This window comes from Phyllostomus discolor, chromosome 3 (assembly GCF_004126475.2).
Source record: "Phyllostomus discolor isolate MPI-MPIP mPhyDis1 chromosome 3, mPhyDis1.pri.v3, whole genome shotgun sequence".
In the NCBI taxonomy this organism is placed as follows: domain Eukaryota; kingdom Metazoa; phylum Chordata; class Mammalia; order Chiroptera; family Phyllostomidae; genus Phyllostomus; species Phyllostomus discolor.
Genome location: NC_040905.2, coordinates 198,086,522 through 198,107,594, shown reverse-complemented (window position 1 = coordinate 198,107,594; position 21,073 = coordinate 198,086,522). Strand labels below are relative to the sequence as shown.

The following is a 21,073-nucleotide window of genomic DNA, read 5'->3' as shown; positions in this document are numbered from 1 at the left end:
CTTTGGGTCTCTTTCCTGGTCCGCTCCTCTTTGGCCTTTCGGCTCAGGCCAGGAGCCGCGACCTTCCAGAGGCCTTCTTCAGCTCTGGGCCCACTCTCTGTGCTCCCTGCGAGGCCGCTGTCCCCCCAAGAACACACACAGACCCCACCTCGTGTTATAGTGGATTGACCAGGGCTCCCCGAGGACAGATCCCGTGTCCTGTGAGCTTTTCCTGGGGAGGGGTGGCCTTCCCCGGGGCCCTCAGGCTGGCTCTGCCACCTCTGCCTTTCGCAGGGCTGGGGTGAGGCGGGGCGGGCTGCCGGCTCTCACCTGCGTGGGACTGCATGTGCTCCAGCAGGTTGTTGTAGAACTGGAACTGGATCCCGCAGGCGCCGCACGTGTAGGGTTCTGCAGGGAGAGAGGAAGTCGCCGTCTGAGGGGCAGAACCACCCCGGACGCCTTCCCTGCTGGGCTGCGGGCAGATTTGGAACTGGGAACCCACGTACACACTGGGGCGCTGGGCCCAGCCTGACATGCCCCTGTCCCTAACTAGTGAGGGGGTGGGGCTCAGGGCAGGACGGATCGGATCGATGGAGAGAGGGGGACGTGCAGATACAGAGACCGTCTAACGCAGTCAGGCAGCCATTTATTGAGTGCTTACTGTGTGCCAGGCACTGTTCTGGGCACTGGGGATGGGCTGGAGGAGGGACCGGGCGCCCCCTCGGGCAGAGACCGTGTCTTACGGGTTCCACAGCGCATCTGTCTGCCTGTGGAAGCACACGGACGTCACTGTTTGCTGGGGGAGCCCATGAATGGGCGAATGAACTAAAAACAAGGCAGTGGACGCAGAGGAAAAGCAGGGAAGAAGAAATGAGAGGACAGAGTCAGACGTGGAGGAAGCCACAGAAAGCAAGACGCAGGATAAGATGCTGAGAAGAGGAGAGGTGGAGGGCAGAGGGCAGGGAGCATCGGAGCATACAGGAACAGGAGTGAGGGCGCCCGTGGGCCTTGACCTCTCGTCTCTGTCCCCAGTACGTGACTGAGTGCCCAGCAGAGACGAGGGAGGAAGGAGAGGGGTGCACGGGAGAAAAAGGCAGAGAGAGGAAGAGGATGGCTGACACGGGGCTCAGAGGCGGTCTCTTGAGGCTGCTGCGGTGAGCAGGAGCCGGGAGGGCTGTGTTCCTGCCAGGGCCAAGGGCAGAGGCAGGCTGCCACCGGCAGGGCTCGGCCTCGCCACCCATCCAAACTCCTCCACCCGCCCGCGCCGGACCCTCCTCCTGCCCTGCCTGCCTGGGAGGGCGGCCCAAGGTCAGATGCTCTGGGGAGGCCCTGAGAGCGGGTGGCCACTGCGTTCACTCCCTGCCCTGCCTCGCCCTCTCCAGCCCCCCGGTGGGACCGTCACTTACTCTGTAGGAGAGGGAAAGTATTGGAAATCAGGGGACTTGCAGTTTCTGCAAAAGAGAAACAGTTTAGCTAAGTCTCTTCCAGCTCTGGTGCTCTGAGGTGACTGTCACTACTTCCGTGTTTAGTAAGTGGGGAGCCAGATGGGGCCCTCTGAGGATGGGAGCACCTGAGCCAGGCTCACAGCCGGGGAGGGAGGGCCCGGGACACGGGCTGAGCAAGATCAGCCAGGGCCACCCCTCTAGGACACACTCAGCTCTCCAAACCTGAGCCCACAGAGTCTAATGAGAAATGGCCACGTGGGGTGGGGGGCTGCCTGCTTCAGGACAGGAAGCTGCTTCTAGGTTCTAGGTCCTGGCACTGAACAGGGGTGTCTGGCACCCAACAGCAGGGCAGCCACAGTGAGGGCTGTGCTCCTGAGGACTTCTGCCTGCCAGGACGTCCCCCACGTTCCTGGTGGTGTTGGGGGTGCCTCAGCAGGAGGCAGCAGAAGGGCTGGGTGGACGAGGCTGGAATTCTGGCTCCACCAGGTACAAGCTGGGGACCTGAGCCCACAAGCCACTGCTCCTGAGCCTGTTTCCTCATCCAGAAAGTGAACACAACACTGACCCGACCCTCCTCCCGGGCCTGGGGTAAAAATGAAAACAGGTAAGACACAAACAGCTCTGAACACGTGCCAGGCACATAGTAAGCGCTCAGTAAGTGGCGGCTGCCCGCTACACTGGGGTTCCGGATTCTGAGTATCAGCTCTGGGGGGAGGAGGGGCGGGGGGTGCGGCCTGGCCCGCTGGGCAAGGGCTCCGGGAGACCGCAGTTCCAGTCCTGCCGCTGCTTGTTCCCGTGTGGCCTGGGGCACAGCTCCTCTTGGGGATGCTGCTGGGGTACGTTTCTCAGAAACGTGAAGGGGCTTGGAAAAGTCACCGTGCTCTCTCCAGTTTAAGGGATCATGTCAGCTTTCTTGGGGCTCCCCAGCACACCTCACTCCTTTGCTCAGGGCACCCATCAAACCACTTGATTTACTTAAAAAAAAAAAAGAAAGAAAAGAAACATGCCACCACAGGAGTGGTACGTAATCTGTGCGGGACACTCGCCGCATGTCCGCCAGCTCGGGGCTAGGTCCGCTGCCCCCACCCCGCAGCAGAGGAGGAATGACAAGGCTGGCCCACGTCGCCAGCTCACAGGCGGCAGAGCTGAGGTCGGAACCTCGGCTGCAGGTGGAAGCTGCAGCTCCAATTCTTGCACGGAAGCCTCCCCATTCAGGTCTGTGCTCCCGACTATTTCATAAACCCCTGATGGACATTCAGGCTGTGCCCATCCCTTATCTAGACCCGAGCAGGGCCCAGGACAGGCCGGCACAAGCTGAAGCCTACTATAAACTTATGAAGCTTCAACTATGTAAAAGAGTGTGTGTGTTACTTGAATATGACCAGTGTCAGAATTCTTTTCCCTTCCTGCCCTGGCTGTCACTGTGCAGACCACCTTGCTGAGCCTTTCTCGGACAGAGGCTGCTGGGGACCACCTATGGACCCTCCAGGCTGATCTAGCTCTGTTTGAGGAGAGTGGCCTTCGGCTGCTCTGTTCTAATGCACTCTCAGCCTTGCTCGGGTCACGGGCAGGCAGCCACCAGGGGGCGCCAAAACACCACCATGAACCTCAGGCAAACCTTCGCCTGGTGGAGGCTGGAAGGGAACCTTTGGATGGCCCCTGGTGCAAAGCGGGGCCAGAACTCAGAGCCTCAGGCTATTAGGCCACAGCTCTCTCTACTGAACCCCCTTTGCCCTTCCTGGAACAAAACTGGCTACAATATTTACACTAAAAACAGAAATGGCTCTTTGGGGCCCAAGACCATGTGAGCAGATGTTGCAGACCATGCGGAAGGGGAGTTCCCCTCTCCGTGGGGAAGAGACGAGGAGGGGCCACAGTCCCTGGCAGGCCCCTGAGGCTCAGAGGGACACCCCTGAGGCCCAGAGGGACGTCCCTGGAAGAAAAGGCCCCTGGGCTGCTTCTGCCTGGCCCTGGCCTCCTCCCAACACCACCGCCGTGCCCCGAGGAGACCCCAGCCCACAGAGTGCCTGCTGCAGCCGCCACTGCGGGTGGGAGCAGACGGCGACAGCGGCCTCTCCACACAGGACACCTGCCACGGGGCACACTCACCGCTGGAGTTTTGGGAACTGCTATTCGTCTCTTCAAAGTGGTTTTGTGCTTTGCTTTCTACTCTCCGACTGAAAGCGCTTTCTGCTGGTTGGGGACAGAAGAGAGCGAGAGAGAACGAGGGTGACTGACCAGCACCGGGTCCAAAGGCGGGGGCAGCAGGCCAGAGGTGGCTTGGGGGCTGAGGCACCTGGCGCCGCTCAGCCTCTGGTCTGGGGAGGGCCAGGGCCCGGAGCCAGGACTCCCAGCTCCTCAAGCTCAGCCGAGTTGCCCAATACCTTGTGAGGGCCCCAGGAGACCCCTGACAGTGCCCAGAGGGGCGGAGGTCCAGGCATGGGGGGATGGATGTGTGGGTGACCTGTCTAGGAGCACACAGATGAAATCCAGCCGAGAGAGCAGGTGGAACATGGGCCTAGGTCACCCACCATTGGCCCCTGGGGAGCCACATTTGTGACACTGAGGAATTTAGGCCTGCCCCCCACCAGTCCCCATGCCCCATTCTGCTCTCTCAGCCCCACAACAGAGCAGGCAGGTGACAGACCATCTCCTGGGGGGTGGGGGGGCCAGACAGCTAGTCCAGCTCTGCATGCCAAGTGGTCCCCGGATGGCAAGGGGGCGCCCTGGAAAGAAGGCAAACCAGGCAGAGTGGGGGAAGCTCCACGCCCCGGGAGGCCAGAGAGCAGGTGAGGTCTGACCCGAGTTCACTGGGAAAGGGACTCGCTCCTGAATGATTTCTTGGGCATCTCCGCTCACAGGTGGCCTCTCCTTAGTGACTTGCCTTCTCCCAGGCACTGCCTGGAAACCATGGAATGCAGAGATGGCGCCCAGCCGGTGGGAAAACACCAGTTTAGTGCCCACCCCTCCCCCAGCTGCAGAAGGCACTGAGACAGAACATCCATGCTAGAAGGGGACTCGGCTTTTCCAAGCAGCTCGTGGCACAACGGGGGCACTGGACGCTCCGGGAGAAAAGGGCTTCAGGAACAAGCCACTTTGGGATGAGCGGCCGACGCAGCCCCCTCATTAGGGAGAAACAACTTGCATGAGGGTGTCCAAGGCCCTGAGAAGTTCAATTGAAGAGACACCCATTTCGCTTCTTCCTTTACCCCAGACTTCCCAAATGATGCAGCCGCCGAAGCCTATTTTTTCATTATCAGATTCCTTAACATCCCTCGAAAAATGGCAATTTCAGGACCCAATTTGGGAAATGCCCCTGTTGCCCAGTCCACTGCCCCATGGCAGCAGGGCAAGCACTGACCGTGGGGGCCGGGGCTCTGGGTGGTCACTGGGGTGGTGGGACAGGACGCCAGAGGGGCTCCCACAGGTCCTGCTCAAAGCCCCGTGCCCTCCCCAGCCATGCCTGCTGCTGCTAACTCCTTTTGACAAAGGAGGCCCACACCACCACCAGGACGACACTCTCTTCCAGCTCTCTCTACATACAGAGCACCTGGGCTGAGAGCTGCATGTGTGCTGCCTTCAAGGAGTCATCTTTCAATTGGCCTAGGGGAAAGGGCAGGGGTGTTCATTTACTGAGCACCTACTACGTGCCAGGTGCTGATGCCATGTTCTCCCCCTCAATCCTCCCAATAGCTCTATGAGGTCCATGCTGTCGCTTCCACTTTACAGATGGAAAAAAAAAAGAGGAACGTGAGGTTGGCGGGTTCCTGGGGCTGAACACGCCGTAACCCTCTAAGACGGCACAAGGAGGAGACTCCCTTCTCGAATCAGACGCTTCCTTTTCCCAAGCGAATCCTTCCTCCATCTTGATCCTCGTGTGTGCGGGGAAAGGCTGGCCCCTCTGCAGAGGGTTTTCATGCAGCCTAACTGACGAACTGGTAGAACTTAGGACGACCGAGGTTATAATTAGTTTCTTGTTAGTCAGTTCATAATGCATATTTTCATCAGCTCTCCCTGCCACAGGCACCTCCGGCCGCAAACCAGTGGGGCTACGCCGCAGGCGGGGTCCCACGCACGGGCCCGCACCCCCACACAGGAGGGGCTGCCTGCTCCAGCGTCAGGAGGGAGGTGACAACGGGCAGCTCCAGCGAGCAGGTTCCCGCTTGCAACCCGGTAAAAGCCCAGGTGTGAGCCCCCAGCCCCAGGTCTTCCAGGTCCGGTAGAGGCAGCTAGAAGCAAGTCCTGCGGCTTGCTGGATGCTTACGCGGGGACACCGAGGTCCAAGAGCTGACACAGGCCACACAGCCCCTTCCAGGCAGTTCCCTGCAGAAACTACAGACGTGAAGGCTCCCAGAAGGACAGGAGTAAAAAGCAACATCTGAAAGCCACAAGCCCATTATATAGTTGAGCCAACAGTGAGCCCACGATGATGAGCAGTCTATTTCTAGAAAAATCTAATGGCTATTGGCTCTTCTCAACGCAGTACCTAGAAATCCATTAGGTTCAAGGTTCAGCCTTTACTCTCCTTCTGGGACATCTAAGCATGATAAGCTTATCTTCAACATTTTCAAGAACCACATCCTTGCGCAACAGTGTCCCCCTGCACCAAAGGTAACAACAGACACAACTAGTCCCTTGGCTGTGTCCCCAGTCGAGTCGACTGGTTCGCTGAGCTCCGTCTGATCACCTGGACGTTTAATGGAGGGCTGTGGGCCCCCTGAAAGCAACGGAAAGGCCCATGGTTCCAGGAGGACCCCACTGGCACCCTACCCTACACCCCCCACATGCAGGCATGCAGCCCAAGGCTTGCTCCATCCAGTTATGAATCAGGATTCCTGATAACCGATACTCGGCACACAATGCGTCTTATCAGCTTTCCTGGGAGGAATGCGGTGTGAACCTATTACTGCCTGTTCACCCTTCTGGGGTCTGAGCCCCTCTCTGCATGGACCCGGGAACACTGGAGCTTGCACCCGCTGGCTTCTGCTGGGCTAGGGCTCACGGAGCCATTTCACGGGCAGTGCTCGGTAGAGAGATGCCGAGGGAGCAGAGCTCCAGGTCAGCCACTCTGCTCCCAAGAGAACAGCTCTTTGTAGAAACGTGTTCACAGACTAGGGGATGCAAACTCAGGCCACGGGGTGGCGGGGTCCAGGCAGGTGACATAAATGGATGAACTGGGCTGGATGTGAGACAGACAACAGTGTGACCACGATGAGAAATGACACCTGCCACTCGGCTACTGTGTTGGGTGGGCAGGAGGGAGTGGCGGGGACTGTGGAGAACTGGCGAGCACATGCTCTATGGAAGGAGGCAGCTGTGGCTCAGCCCCAAGCCGATTGTTGCCCTGCAGGAACGTGGGCCCTGAACGGCCAGATCTGACTTGTCAATGTCTGCTAGGATCAAGTTTTACATAAAAGCTCCTAAGGTTCAAATGTTGGCAAGTAATTAAAAACATTTTTTGAAAACACCGTAGGCCATAACTTGGGAAAAAATATTCTTCTCTTTAAAAAAACCAAGTTTGCAAACCATCTTGTACAGCCCTCTGATTTAGGATAAGAAAACTCAGACTCAGAGAGGTTAGGGGGCTCGTCGTGGTCACGGCCAGCCAGAGGCACAGCCTGGACCCAGACTCGCCCCAGAGAACTATGGGACCCCCACTCTTGCTCTTGCAAAGGAACAATGACCCTGGGCACAGCTGTGGCAGGCAGGTGGAGGGCGGGGAGCGGAGGAACTGTGGGGTGACACAGGCCATCGGTACCTGCAGTTGCCTTGCTCGCCGGAGATCCCGAATTCGGAGTGCGGAACGTCTGGGTTTGGGTGGCTGGAGGGGTGCGGTGCAAGAGGGTGGAGCATCGGACCACGGAGGCCGAAGCTTTTTTCCCCGACTGGTTCGTCTGGGTCTTCGCGGCCACGAAGCGTGGAGTCGGGGAGACCTCTGGATGTGAGCACTCAGAGCCCGTGTCTGGATCGTCCGGTGGCTCCCACCCGGGGGCGGTACCTGAGAGGGTCACGCTCTCAGTCCCCAAGAGCCCCGGGAGCTGGCCGAGGAAGTGGCCTCTTGTGCCACAGACCCCCCTGCTCGAGAGTTGGAACCTCTCCTCCGTCCACAGAAAACGTCTGGGAGCCTAGGACCTTTCCCAGCTTCTCCTCGAGGGAAGCCCATCCCACAGGTTCTCCTCCCACTGGCCCCAAGGGGTACGGCAGACAGGGGTGCAGAGGCTCCGAGGGGTACACGCACCCCTCCAGGGGCACACAACAGTCTGGGGTTGAGCTAGGATGGATTTCCCAGGCTCCTAAGTCATTTCACTCCACAGTTTGCACCATCTGCTGGCCCTCTCACAGGGAACATTATCAGACTAGAATTCCCATCGGAGCTTTCACCAAGAAAGGAAGACTTTCAGACAGACCTGCCGATGGCTCTTATAAGAAAAAAATGAGATATTTGCACATAAGAGATATTTAAAAATAAGAGAACATAGTGGTCCCTCCTTTCCGTAAAGTTCAAAGTTTATCTGAAGCAAAAATTCAGAGAATATAAGGATCCACAGAAGAGTATTAACCATGCCACCAAGAGGGAGAAGAGACACGGTGGGGTTGCGGGGAGGGGTCCTCTCTGAAACCTTTACTGGGGGGAGGGGTAGAGTGAATTTGCGGCACACAGGAACAGCTCCCTCCAAGGCTGGTGGAAATGAGTGGGAGACGAGACGCAAGAGAGCTTGGGAAACCCGCCTCACGGATTTCAGTCTTCGGAAGAGAAGTGGAGACCTTACATTTCTGGCCCTGACGGAGCGACGGGTGTAGGACTAGCTCGCCTCCAAATTCAACTGTGAAGCTGGACGAAACACATGAAACGACAGTTTTCAGACCCTGAACAGAAGGAGGGGCAGGACCACGCATCCTGAAAGACGACCTCCCTCGACCTCCACGACCGCTCCTGCTCTCTGCCTGGAGAGAGGTCGCGGCCACAGCCCGGAGGTGAAGCGCAGAGGGGGCTCTTTAACCGCCCTGACCGGAGGAGGCGGTGATCAGAGTCAGGGCTTCTAAGGTGGCCGGAAGTTGCAGGGCAGAATAACATAAAAGAGAGAATCAGACAAAAAACAAAACAAAAAAAACCACCACCAACAAAAAAACCCTCCAGAAATGTGCAGAGGCACCCCTGAAGTCTTTGGCTGAATGCCAAACTGATGTGTGCAGAGAGGCTCGCACAGCCTGGCTGCCGAGAGCCACCGAGGCCCGTGAGCTCAGTCGGAGTTCAGGGGCCGCACAGGGTCAGAGGATGCGTGAGTTCCTACCTGCCAGAGAGAAGGTGCCGCTGAATAACCTGGGCACTCGGCTGAGACCCCGCAGGGCCGTGCCTTAGGAGGATTATTTTAACCCTAGCTTGAGGACTGCAGTGCCCCCCCCCTTATCCACAGGGGACACATTCCAGGACCCCCAGTGGATAGCACTGAATCTGAGATAATACTATGTTTTTTGCTGTGCATACATATTTATGATGAATTTTAATGTTTGAATCAGGCACACTAAGAGAGCAGCAACAAGAATAGTAAAATAGAACGGTTGTCACAGTACACTGTAATAAAGTCTATGTGAATGCACATGGGGCCATTATTAACACAAGCTGCTTTGGAACAAGCCCTGTGACAATGCGACGGTTGATCTGACAGCCGAGAGGGCTGCTAAGGGCTGGACAGTCACACAGCATGGATGAGCTGGGCCACAGAGGGGTCCACACTCCGGGAGGGCCGGGGCAGGACGGCATGGGGCTCCATCACGCTCCTTGGAACCCTGCACAACCTCCAATGCGTTAATTACTTATTTCTGGAATCTTCCATTTGATATTTCCTTTTTAAAATGATTTTTATTTATTTATTTTTTAGAGACAGAGGAATGGAGGGAGAAAGAGAGAAAGAGAAGCATCAATGTGCAAGAGAAACATCCATCAGTTGCTTCTTGAATGCCCTGGCCAGAATTGAACTGGTGACCTTTTGGTCCACAGGCCGGTGCTCAGTCCACTGAGCCACACCAGCCAGGGCACCATTTAATATTTTTACACCATGATTGACTGCGGGTAACTAAAACTGGAAAGTTAAACTGTGCATCAGAAGGGGCTCCTGTACTCCACACCTGCACCGACACAGCTTAAAAACAAGCCTTTGAAATATCAAGGCAATCTGTATTAACTGCCTGCCAGAACAAAATTCAACATTTTTCAAAGAAAGATAACAAAACCCAGGCACTCGACAACACTGTATCTACAATGTGCAGCATAGAATAAATACAAATATTCATTCAGTGAAGCAGGAAAATGTGAGCAATGTACTCAAGAGGGAAGAAAAACAGCCAACAGAAACGTAAGGAAATGATGACAGGGATAACGGAGTTTGCAGACAAGGACCTCAAAGCAGCCATTATTATAAATACACTCAAAGATTTAAAGGGTAACATGAACATAATGAAGAGAGAAATGATATAAAGAAGAACCAGGTGCAAGTTACAGAAATGAGAAATACGACAGCGGAAATGAGAGACTCACTCGATGAATATTGCTAATAAAAAAACTAACACACCAGAGGAGAAGAGATCAGTGAACTTGCGGACAGGGTGCTTGAAGTGATCCAAAGTGAAACACGGAGGGAAAACGAGGCTGAAACCCTGCACAGAGCTTTAGCTGATCTTAAGCATCATCTGACCATCTAACTTACATATAAATAAAGTCTCAACAGGAGATGAAAGAGAAATTGGGAGAAGAAAAGTATTTACAGAAATACCAATGGGAAATTTCCCTTGATGAAAAATTTCAACCCACTGACCCAAGAAGCCCAAGGAACCCCATGCAAGATAACCCCAAAGAAAACTGCACACCCATAGTCAAATTACTAAAACCAGTAATATATAAAAATATTTAAAACAACCCAGAGAAGAAGATATATTCAGTACAGAGTAACAATCAGAATGACCTTTGACTCCTCACGAGACACAACATACACCAGCGTATAAACAAACGACATGTGTAAGGTGCTGGGAAAAATTTTCAACCCAGAATTTCATATCCAGAGAAGAAGTCCTTCAAAAGGTGAAATAATAACATCTTTAGTTAAGAATATCTTTCACCAACAGACCTATAAGGTAAGAAATGTTAGAGAAAGTTCTTCGGGGAATAAAGGAAAATTATAATAGAGGAAATTAAGATTTATACAAAGGAAAGTACAGAAAATAGTAAGTATGTGAGTACATATAAAAAACATTTTCTCATTTCTTAATGACTGTGACAAATAACTGACTGGTGAAAGCCAAAAAGAGTAACTACTGGGTTTGCAACTTAGACTTCACGTGTGAGCCTGCGTGCAGCAGTGCGCCTGCGTGACAGAGGACCTGCTGGTCCGATGTGAGAGCAGCGTGAAGGACGGGGGGAGCAGTGGGAGGCCACGGACGGACAGAAGGTTCTCACACTATGTGTGACGTGCTGTATAAACTCATGGCAGATCGTAATACATTAAGATACATATTATACCCCACAGAGCAACCACTAAGGAAAGAGGAATAGGCATAAAGCTAAGAGAGGAAGTTTTCAACCCTTGATTAACATTAAAGAAGGCAAGACCAAATACATGAACAAGAAATGAAGCAAACAGAAATACAAGAAGACAGTAAACTTAAATACACCCATATCCCAAAATATACTAAATGTAAATGGATTAAACACTTCATTTATAAAAGGCAGGGATTGCCCTGGCTGGTGTGGCTCCATGGGTTGGGCATCATCCTGCAAAACTGAAAGGTTACAGGTTCAATTCCTGGTCAGGGCACATGCTTGAGTTGTGGGCCAGGTTGCCGGTTGGGGGTGTGCAAGAGGCAACCCATCGATGTTTCTCTCCTTCTGGTTCTCCCTCCCTTCCCCTTTCTCTAAAAACTAAAATAAGTCAATAAATAAATAAGTAAATAATTTCTTAAAAAGTCTTTAAAAGGCAGGGATTGCCTTCTTAGGATAAAGGAGTAGAAATCAGCTACATGGATGCACTTCAAGTATAAAAACACATAGACTGAAAGAAAAGAATGAAAAGTGATATACCACACAAACACTAATCCTAAGAGAGCTGCAGTGGCTATATTAATATCAGATAATGTAGATTTCAGACAATGGGTATCACCTGATATATAAAGGGCATTGCACAATTTTAAAAAGATCAATTCATCAAGATGTAATGATCCCAAGTATGTGCACCTAAAGGCAAAAGCTACAAAATACATGAATCAGAACCTGGCAGAACTAAAGGGAGAAAGAGAAAATCCACAATGCAAGTTGTAGATTTCACCTCTCCTCTCTCAGCATTTGACAGAACAAGCCTTTAAAAAAAAAAAAGCCTGAAAAGGTAAAGAGATTTGAACAGTATTATCAATCATTGCAACCTGACACTGCACTCAGGGAATTCTCTTTTCAATACCTTCTATAAGGCCAGCAATACCCTGGTAGCCAAATTAGACAAGGACATTACATGCAAAGAAAAGTATACTGCCGGTTGGAATGTAAAATGGCATAACTGCTTTGGAAAACAATTTGGCTATTTCTTACAAGTTAAACCTACCTACCGTACGACCCAGCCATGCCACTCCCAGGCATTTACCCAAGAGAAATGACAGCACTGGTCCGTACAAAGACACACACGGAAGGGTTCACAGCAGCTGTGTTTGCACCAGCTCCAAATGGCAACAACCCAAATGTCCACCCACACGCGAACACAGGAAATCATGCTACCTGCACAGCTGGTCCTCAAATAATGTAATCGCATTCAATGTTATTTCATTATAACACTGATGAGATGTAGGAACTTAACTCTTGTTGCATCAACCAGCCTATGGGAGAACTGGTATTGTTTTATACAGTTTCACTTAAAATTACAGAACCTATCGACAACATGAAATGAGGACTTACTGTATGTAGACACTACTACCACCTATCGGTGAATAGGAATGAAGAACAGATACATGCAAACACGATGAATCTTAAAACAACTGCGGTGAGCGAAAGAAGCCAGACACCCTCCTACGCCAATACAAGAGTGCACACTGTCAGATTCCATACACGCAATATTCTAGAACACGCAAAGGAATCTACAGTGATAGGAAGCCGATCGGAGCTCACCTGTGGAGGGGGGCGTGGAGAGCAAGGGATCAGAAAAGGGCGCAAGGCAACTTTTGGGAGTGACAGATGTGTCCACACTCTTGACTGCAACGATGGTTTTGTGGGTGTGCACCAGTCAGAACTTATCAAAATGTACACTTTAAATACAGGCACTGTATTACATAACAATATGCCTCAATAAAAGCGTCTTAAAGACTTCACCAGAAATAGTTATTTTTTTGTTTGTGACCATCATGAACAAACCACTGACGGAGTATGAAGCCCCCTGCTAATCCCAGTTCTCCAGTTCCGAAAGGGCCTGCTTTGGGAGCGGTTAACATCCAGGTAAAATTCTAGGGAATTTCAAATAAAGGAATCAGAAAACATGTTCTTGAAAGCAAATGAACTCTACAAACTGCCCCAGGTCTTAAAGTGATTCAGATACCTGCTCAAGAAAAGGAAGCTTCAAAGAAAGAAGTCATTTTTCTGACAAAAAAAAAAAGAAATGTCCCAACATTGTAACCTTCTTCAGTTTGACTTAGTCTTAATGTGTTTTAATCACGTAGAGGCATAGTGACTTATTAAGGAAACAAAAATAAATCCATGTAACTCACATTGTCAGAGTAAAAGATAAGAACCATAGAAGCACCTCAATGGATGCAGCAAAAAACACACAACACCAATAATCCGTGATACAAACTTTCGGTAAACTAGGAACAGAAGGCGACTTCCTCAGCCGATACAGGGCATCCGTGAAAACGCACTTCAGCGAACACAGCGCTGAGTGACGGAGACCTGCGCCCCGTCTCGGGAACGAGGCGGAGATACCCACTCACTTCATCAGTGCAGCACTGCACTGGGGGGTTCTGATCAGCACAGGCAGGAAGAAAAAGTAGTAAGAATATAGCTTGGAAAGAAACGAAGCTGTCTTTATCAGTAGAATGCATCAGTATGTATAAGGAAAATCCTAAGAATCTACCAAAACAAACTAATAGAACTAATAAGTGAACTTAGCAAAGCTGCAGGTTCAATATTCAATATTCAAAAACCAATTATGTTTACATGTACAACAACAACAACAACAACAACAACTGGAACACAAAAAGTCACAGTAATGTTAAAAACCATGAAATGCTTAGAGGTAATGTAATGAAATGTGTGCAAGACCTCTATGCTGAAAAGTAGCAACTACTGCTGATAGAAATAAAAAGACATCAATACTTAGATATATACCATGTTCATGGACTGGAAAACAGTATTATTATGTCTATTCTCCCCAAAATGGTCTACCGATTCAGTGTAATCCTAAATAAAATCCCAGTTAGATATCTTGTAGACAATGGCAGGGAGACTAACATCATAAGGAAAAAACTAAGTTCCTAGAATAGACAAATAGACTCTTTAAAAAGGGCAGCACCAAAACCCAGCGAGTACCTGAGTTAAGACTTATTATCAAACTCCAGCAGATGAGACCACAGACAAAGAAACCAATGGGGCAGAAATAAACTCACTTACTTATATATTCAACTGATTTTGAAGAAAGGTCCCCATGCAACATAATTAGGAAAAGGCAATCTTTTCAACAAACGATGTCGGAACAACTAGACATCCATCTGTATGGAATAAAATGGATCTCAACTCATACCTCTCATCAACTCACAACTTGAAGTGGATCACAGACCTAAACGCAAATGCTGAATTTATAAAGCTTCTACAAGATAATGAAGGAGATTATCTTTGCCACCTTGAGGAAGGCAAGAATATCCTAGGTAAGACCCAGAAAACACCAACCATTGGGAAAAAAAGAATACATTAGATGTCATCAAAATGAAAGACTGCTCATCAAAAAAAGACACTGTAAGAAAATCAACAGGCATGCGGAAGACTGGGAGGAAATATTTACAATATAGGCATCTGATAAAGGACCTGGATCTAGAATATATAAAGAACGTCTACAACTTAATAATAAAAAGCCCAATAACCCAACCAAAAAAATGGGCAAAAGATGTGAATAGTTTCCAAAGAGAAATAAACAAATGGCCAATGAACAAATGAAAGTGCTCGACATCATTAAGTCCCCAGGGAAACACAAGTGAATGGGAGATGCCACTGCACACTCCCCAGGACGACCGGGACAAGACAGCGCCCTGCCATCAAACGCTGGCAAGAATGTGGGATCCGTGACTGGTGGGAGGGTGAGACACTCTCCCCTAGGACCCAGCAATTCTACACTTTGGTATTTATCCAAGAGAAATGAACACGTATGTCCACACAAAGCCTTGTGCAAGCATTTTCTTAGCAGTTTCATTCACAACAGCCTAAAACCGGAAACAACTCAAATTAACGAGCAAATGGCCAAACTGGTATTTTTTCATACAATGGCTCAGTAGTCAAAATGAAGGAGTAACTGATATACATATAACATGTATGAATCTCAGCAACACTTCACTGAGTGAAAGCCAGACACAAAGGAGTACATCCTATGACTCCATCTGCAAGAACTTCTGCAGGCAGCCCAGGTCCCCCTGGACATTCTCACCACTCAGGGTCTCTCGAGGCCTGGCCCTGGGTACCACTGGAAGCTGTCAAATCTAGCCCCTGATTCCACACAGAATCCACGGACATGCAAATCTCTGGATACAAAGGCCACTGGAGGGGCCGTTGGTCAGCCTTGGAGAATCAGTCCTTTTTTGGATCTGGCCTAAATCTCTCGTGTTGTAATTTAAACACAGCTGATCCTAGAGCCCTCAGACTTCAGTGAATAACAGAGAAGAAAGATGTACTCAATAGAGAGAAGCAGAAAGGCACAGAACAAGAGTCCATCACCGAGAGAAAAAGAAAATGAGGAACAAAGGAACAGTGGACAGCCCTTCAGGAGAAAACCTGGACATTAAGGGAGAAATCTGGGTGCGTGCAATGCAGCCCCTCATGCTGTCCCATCTGACACGATGCTGGGCAGCTTCGTGGTTAAGAGAATGGCCCTGGATTTTGCCTTTGAAGGTTCAAAGCCAAGCTCCCCCTCTTATTGACTCCATGACTGTACTCAACCAGTTTCAGAAGTTTGGGAGAAGAGCAGAAGCAGCCAGCACTGAAGGCACCCTCCAAAGGCTGAAACCATGGTTGCAGGCTGGCCTTGCAACTAACACCGAAGTGCATTCTGGGGAGCGTCCTCTCCAGGCAGCAGCACAGGTGCCCATGCACGGCTGCCAGTCCCAGCCCATGGAGAGAGGAATCCCCGGAGGGCCCAGGCCATGGAGCTCAAGCCCTGCCACAGCCCTGATGACTTAGCACCGGCACCATTAGTGGGTCAAGTGGATGGGTCATGCCCACCAAGCAGAAACTGTGTCCTCTCCCCACTGCCCCTCCCCCAAACATGTGGTAGGAACTGGATGACCCGACCCGTGCATCCCCAGCCTCAGTGGCAGGATGGGTCCTCTGGTTTGGCCACACTAGAGGGTTTGGAGATGCCCAGAAACCCAGAGCCCTGGGCTGGAAAGACCTCAAGAACTTGCACAGATGGGAAACCCAGCAGGTAACTCACCAGTCAGAGGGTGAGTAGGACAAGAAGCCTAACCCAGTTACGGACCTCACACCAAGCTCTCGCCCATGGGAGACCTCCAGCCTCTGCTGCTCTGCCCAGCAGGGGGAGCTTCCTCGGGAAGCTGCCTGCACTGTCCCCTAAGCTCTGGACACCTTCCTGCCCACCCAAATGCCCCTGGGCGGGGGCTGCCACGTGCCTATGTTATTTTCCAGGCTTCCGAAGGATCCTGGGCTTCCCAGACTGTAGGCATCTTAACCCTCTGCTGACCTTGCATAACTCCTTCCTGTCTCTGGACCCAAGTCTCCCAATCCAAAGAGTGTGGAGTGGGGGCCACACAGCTCCACCAGGAGAAACAAAAGCAGGGGTACTCCCACATCTGCTCCTAAACATCTGCTCTGCCAAGGGGGGTCAAGCTCTGCCCCCGTCGAGACTGTGGTTGAGGACTGAGGGTCCCCTAGCTCATCGTACACTTGGGGTTGAAGGATGGAGCTGGCTCCAGCCTCCAGAAGTGGAGCTGGGCAATCAGCAGCGTCAGGAGGACGGAAAGCCACTGTGTCCCTGTGGGAAGGGTCCTTAGAACCTTTTCCCTGCTGGGTCAGGACAGGAGGGAGAGACTGGGGTCCAGAGACAGTGCAGGGCCTGCCCAAGGTCACATGCAAGCCCATGACCTCACCGGGATTAACACCCAGGGCTCTGAGTCCTGATTTAGCACCCCTTCTAGCTCCTTACCCTTCCACCACAAAGGGCAAAGAAGGAGCCTGCCTGTCCAGTTGGCCATCCCTCGCCTGGGTTAGGCTCTGCATGGGTTCAGACCCAGGCTGCACCCCGAGATGCTGGCTTTGGGGGTGAGAATTCAGGAGCATGATTTGGAGGTGCTTAGAGGAGGTGGGGACAGGACCACGGAAGGACTTGGGTGAGTGGTGCCCACGCTCTGAGTCCACTGAGGGAAGATTCAGTCTTTACTGGCTCAAGGGTGGGGCTTTCCCACCTATTCTAGCTGCTGGAGTTAAGGTGCCCCCCACCCCATCACAACTGGATACGAGACTGGCCTAAACCAAGCTCACCTTTATTTTCACCCTCCCCTAGCAACACCCCAGAGCCTGGGCCTGTGGCAGGCCCACCCCTTCCCCAGCAACAAAAGGTACTCACTGATGGGGGCGTGTAAGGCCACGTGCTCCTGGTAGGGCGTGTAGTACTTGTACTGCTTCCCGCAGAATTCACAGGTGTAATTGCCGGTTTCTGCCCAAGAAGGAAAAGAAAGTGTGGGACTAGGCACCCAGCTCCCATCCAGAAGCAGCGGCGTGCGCCCTCCCCGCAAACTCCTTCTCATTCTGGGACAACACACTGCAATCGGGAGACCCCACTTGAGTCAACTACGACTTGAGTTCAATTCCCAGCTCTGCCATTTGGAGCTGTGTGACCTTGTGCAAATCTCTTAACCTCTCTGTGCCTCAGTTTTCCTATCTGTAAAACGGGGATAATAATAGGACCACCTTATAGGATTGCTGTGAGGATTAAATTTCTATGTCAAGTGCTTAGAACAGTACCTGGCACACACTGTTCTCTCTCATCGCTCCGCCCCCAGGCCCCGGTGCTCAGGAAACGTGCGTTGACCCAAGGTGACCTCCAGAGCTAACCTGTCTGTCAGCCCCTTTGCCCTGACCTCTGCAACGGCCACACTCGGGTCCCCTCATCTCCAGGACCTTCCCCTGCCCCCAAGCACCCCCCACCCCCCAGCAGAAGGTCACTTCTTCCTCTCAGGTCCCACCGGACTTCATTTTTACCTCTCTTTTGGGTCTGCCTAACTTCTTTCTTCTTAAAAATTTCTGATGTAATATTGTTCACTGGGGGAAAATTATAAAATACTGATAAATACAAAATTTAAAAGAGAAGAGAAATTTCAATCATCTACAATCCCCACACCAAGAGCGGCAGCTACCCCCTGGGCACACGTGCACCTTGCAACCTACCCCGGGCCCCACCCCTCTCTCCCATTACACTGACATCACCCGTCTGGCTGCTGCGGGCCCGGAATCAGCGGCCCTGATCTATATCCACTTTGTAACCTGGTGCATTCAATCGACAATACTTTGTGGACATCTTGCTCAATCAATAAACTTCGATCTCTACTGCATTCATTGGCTGCACGGTTCCCAGTGGACTTCAGAATCTGCTGCACTAGCCTCCTGCACCAGGGGATGTTTAGATTGTTTCCAAAAAATTTCCTTTATATATATATACATATACATCCTTTATATACATATACATATATATATATGTATATGTGTGTGTGTGTATATATATATATATAAATGCTGTGAACCACATCCTTGTAGAAGTCTTTGCACATTTGCTCATTATCTTTGCACATCATTGCAAGATAAAGATTAGTGTGCATAATCTTTGTACATTATTTCCACGGGAGAAATGAAGGGCTATGTATTTTTAAGGCTTTTGATAACCACAGCACCAACCACCTGTCAAAAGGTTGGGCCAATTTTTGTCTTAATCAGAAAGATGTGAAAATGACTGTTTCCATACACTGTAGCGAGCGTTAAGTATTATTATCTTCTTAAACTGTGCCTGATAGGGGAAACCATAACGCACCGCTGGCTTTATTTTCCACCTCTTTGAGTTGTACGGAAATTGACTGTTTCTCGTGCCTAATTGCAGTTTTTCGTTCATGACTTCTCTGTGTTTGCCATAATGTTGCTATAGGTGTACTTACCTTTTTTAAATCACTAAGAACTCCGGAGATTAGGATACCAATATTTTGTATGTTAGTTATAAGTATTTTTGGTTGAATTGGCTTCTTAATTCTGTTTATGGTTTTTCTCTCTCAATATAGAAGCTTTGAAGCTTCTTTGTCTACTCAGGCGATCCCAGTCCTCACTGCTAACGGCCCTCTCTCGTTTACATCACCCTGCTCTCTGGCAGGGTGCTTCTCACCCCCAGGGAGGTCCCCGGGCCTGCAGCACCTGAATCACCACCTGGGAACCTGTTACAAATGCAAATTCTTAGGACTCACCCGAGACGCACTGAAAGAAAAACTCCAGGGATGGGCTCCAGCAACCTGTGTTTTAATAGGCCCCTTGGAAAAATTCTGATGCACGGGAAAGTTTGAGAACCACTGCTCTAATACATAATTATACAGTTCTGTTAGTTCGCCTGGCATGAATGTCATTAACTCTTGGTAATGACTTTGTCAGAGCCTCCTTTCTGCCTGCTTGCATGTGCCCAAAGATGTCTCCCCTGGATGTCCCTGTCCTCCGTTCATTGAACGGTACTGTGCTAAATGCTGGCACAAGGTGTTGAGCAAAAAGTCGTGGTTCCTGCCGTCAAGGCACTTACAGTCTGGAGAAGGAGACAGAAAACATGAAATAATCGTACAAATGAAAAGCTGCCACCATGCCGGGCGCTCTTAAAGGAGACGTGGACAGTGCTAAGAAAATTCTACCAGGGAATTCGACTTGGTTAAGAAAGCACCAATGAGTTTCCTCAGAAAGAGAAAAGATAATGAATTAACTAGGTATGCCTCTAATAAGCCCATCATAATTGGATCATTTTAAATTAACCCAAGAATCTTTGTCTTCTAATACAGAAGAGCATGCCATTTCCTTTTCTTGCCATAATTGACTTGGTTCCACTTGTTTTATGATTTTTTTTCTTTATGCTCCACCCTTCTGGTTTGTCTCCTTGAAGTTTCTGTTGTTTCATGCATAAACTCTTTTCTTTGCCTTTCCATTATTCTCCAATACACTGTCTCGGACAGTATGAATGTTTCCCTAAATGCTATAATCAAGCAGGAAGTGATATGCTCATGTCTCTTACCATTGAGAACGGGAGTTTAACTGCATGCTTCTCGGACTCTAGCATGTGTCAGAATCACCTAGAGAGATGGCCACAACACAGGTCGCTGGGCCCCAGCCCAGAGGTTCTGACTCCCCAGGTCTGGCGTGGGCCCTGGGAATTCCCGCTGTGAGTCAGCTTCCAGGGGACGCGGAGGCTGCCGCTCTGGGGACCACACTCTGAGGAGGCCTGCTTTAACCAGCCTTTCCTGGATTCCTCTCAGCGTTTCTCCCTTCTTGCATGTTCAGAACTCCCTTTTAATACTTCAGAATAAGCTTTGCCTTTTGCACTCAATTTGACAATCAGATCTGCAATATTTTAAACTTACTTCTGGTTTACCTGGCTTTGGTATTCACCACAAGTGCTCTTGTACTGTGAATTATTTCTTCATAATTGAGCCCTTAAGTGTGCTCTACCACTCAGTTCCCTGGAGCATAACTTCAAATAATTTCTTGAAGATGAGTACACAGGAGATACGGTATGTTTTTGAGTCCCGGCTTTTTCTCTTTACACACAAATCACAGTTTGTCTAGATATAAAATTCTTAGATCACAACCTTTTCCCTTCAAAACTATTCCATTACGAAAACAAAAAACAAAAACTACTTCATTACCTTTGCCATTTGGTATTGCAGAGAAGACTGAGGCCTATCCACTGTGGATTCATTTGTATGTAACTCACTTTGTTTTATTTCTAAATGGCCACATACTTTTTTTCTTTATATTTATAGCTTTGAAAAGTCACCAAAATCTGTTTAGCCACAGGTCTCTTTACATTCCCTCTACCTGACCTACGATGAGCCCTTAAATCTACACACACACAGACCTGCCTTCAAAGGAGCCAAGTTTTCTTCTAATGTATCTATGACGTGCTGCTGGTGCATCACCGGCAGTCCTGCAACTGCTTCCCCATTCTCCGTACTTATCACAATTTCTCCCTACCATCTCACCTGTTCCCACCTGCCCTTCACATCAGTTCCATCTCGACAGATCGACGCTGCTCTTTACTGCCTACAACGGAAGTCTTAGTTCTGTTCTTGTATTTTCCGCTTCTCTGCAATCCTTCCTCGTCTCGTGCCTCCTTCTGCCTTTTTGTCTTATCCTGTTGCTTTTTTTACCACACAACTCCAGGCTCCTT

The 21,073-nt window shown here is 50.2% G+C and overlaps 1 protein-coding gene across 14 annotated transcripts in view; it reads right to left on the bottom strand.

The window, feature by feature from the left end:
* Positions 1-21,073, bottom strand: part of ZNF618 (zinc finger protein 618) — a 167,086-nt gene that overhangs the window by 11,422 nt on the left and 134,591 nt on the right. For 2 of the 14 annotated variants that reach the window (XM_028533021.2, XM_036022104.1), the window contains exons 9-14: positions 17,872-17,931; positions 17,237-17,326; positions 7,183-7,422; positions 3,534-3,617; positions 1,386-1,430; positions 310-387 (exon numbers count right to left, since the gene is read on the bottom strand). In XM_028533021.2, the coding sequence (XP_028388822.2) occupies positions 310-387; positions 1,386-1,430; positions 3,534-3,617; positions 7,183-7,422; positions 17,237-17,326; positions 17,872-17,931 (597 nt within the window). The remainder of the gene's footprint in view (positions 1-309; positions 388-1,385; positions 1,431-3,533; positions 3,618-7,182; positions 7,423-17,236; positions 17,327-17,871; positions 17,932-21,073) is intronic. The other 12 variants (XM_036022097.1, XM_036022098.1, XM_036022099.1 and 9 more) reach the window with 12 other exon arrangements.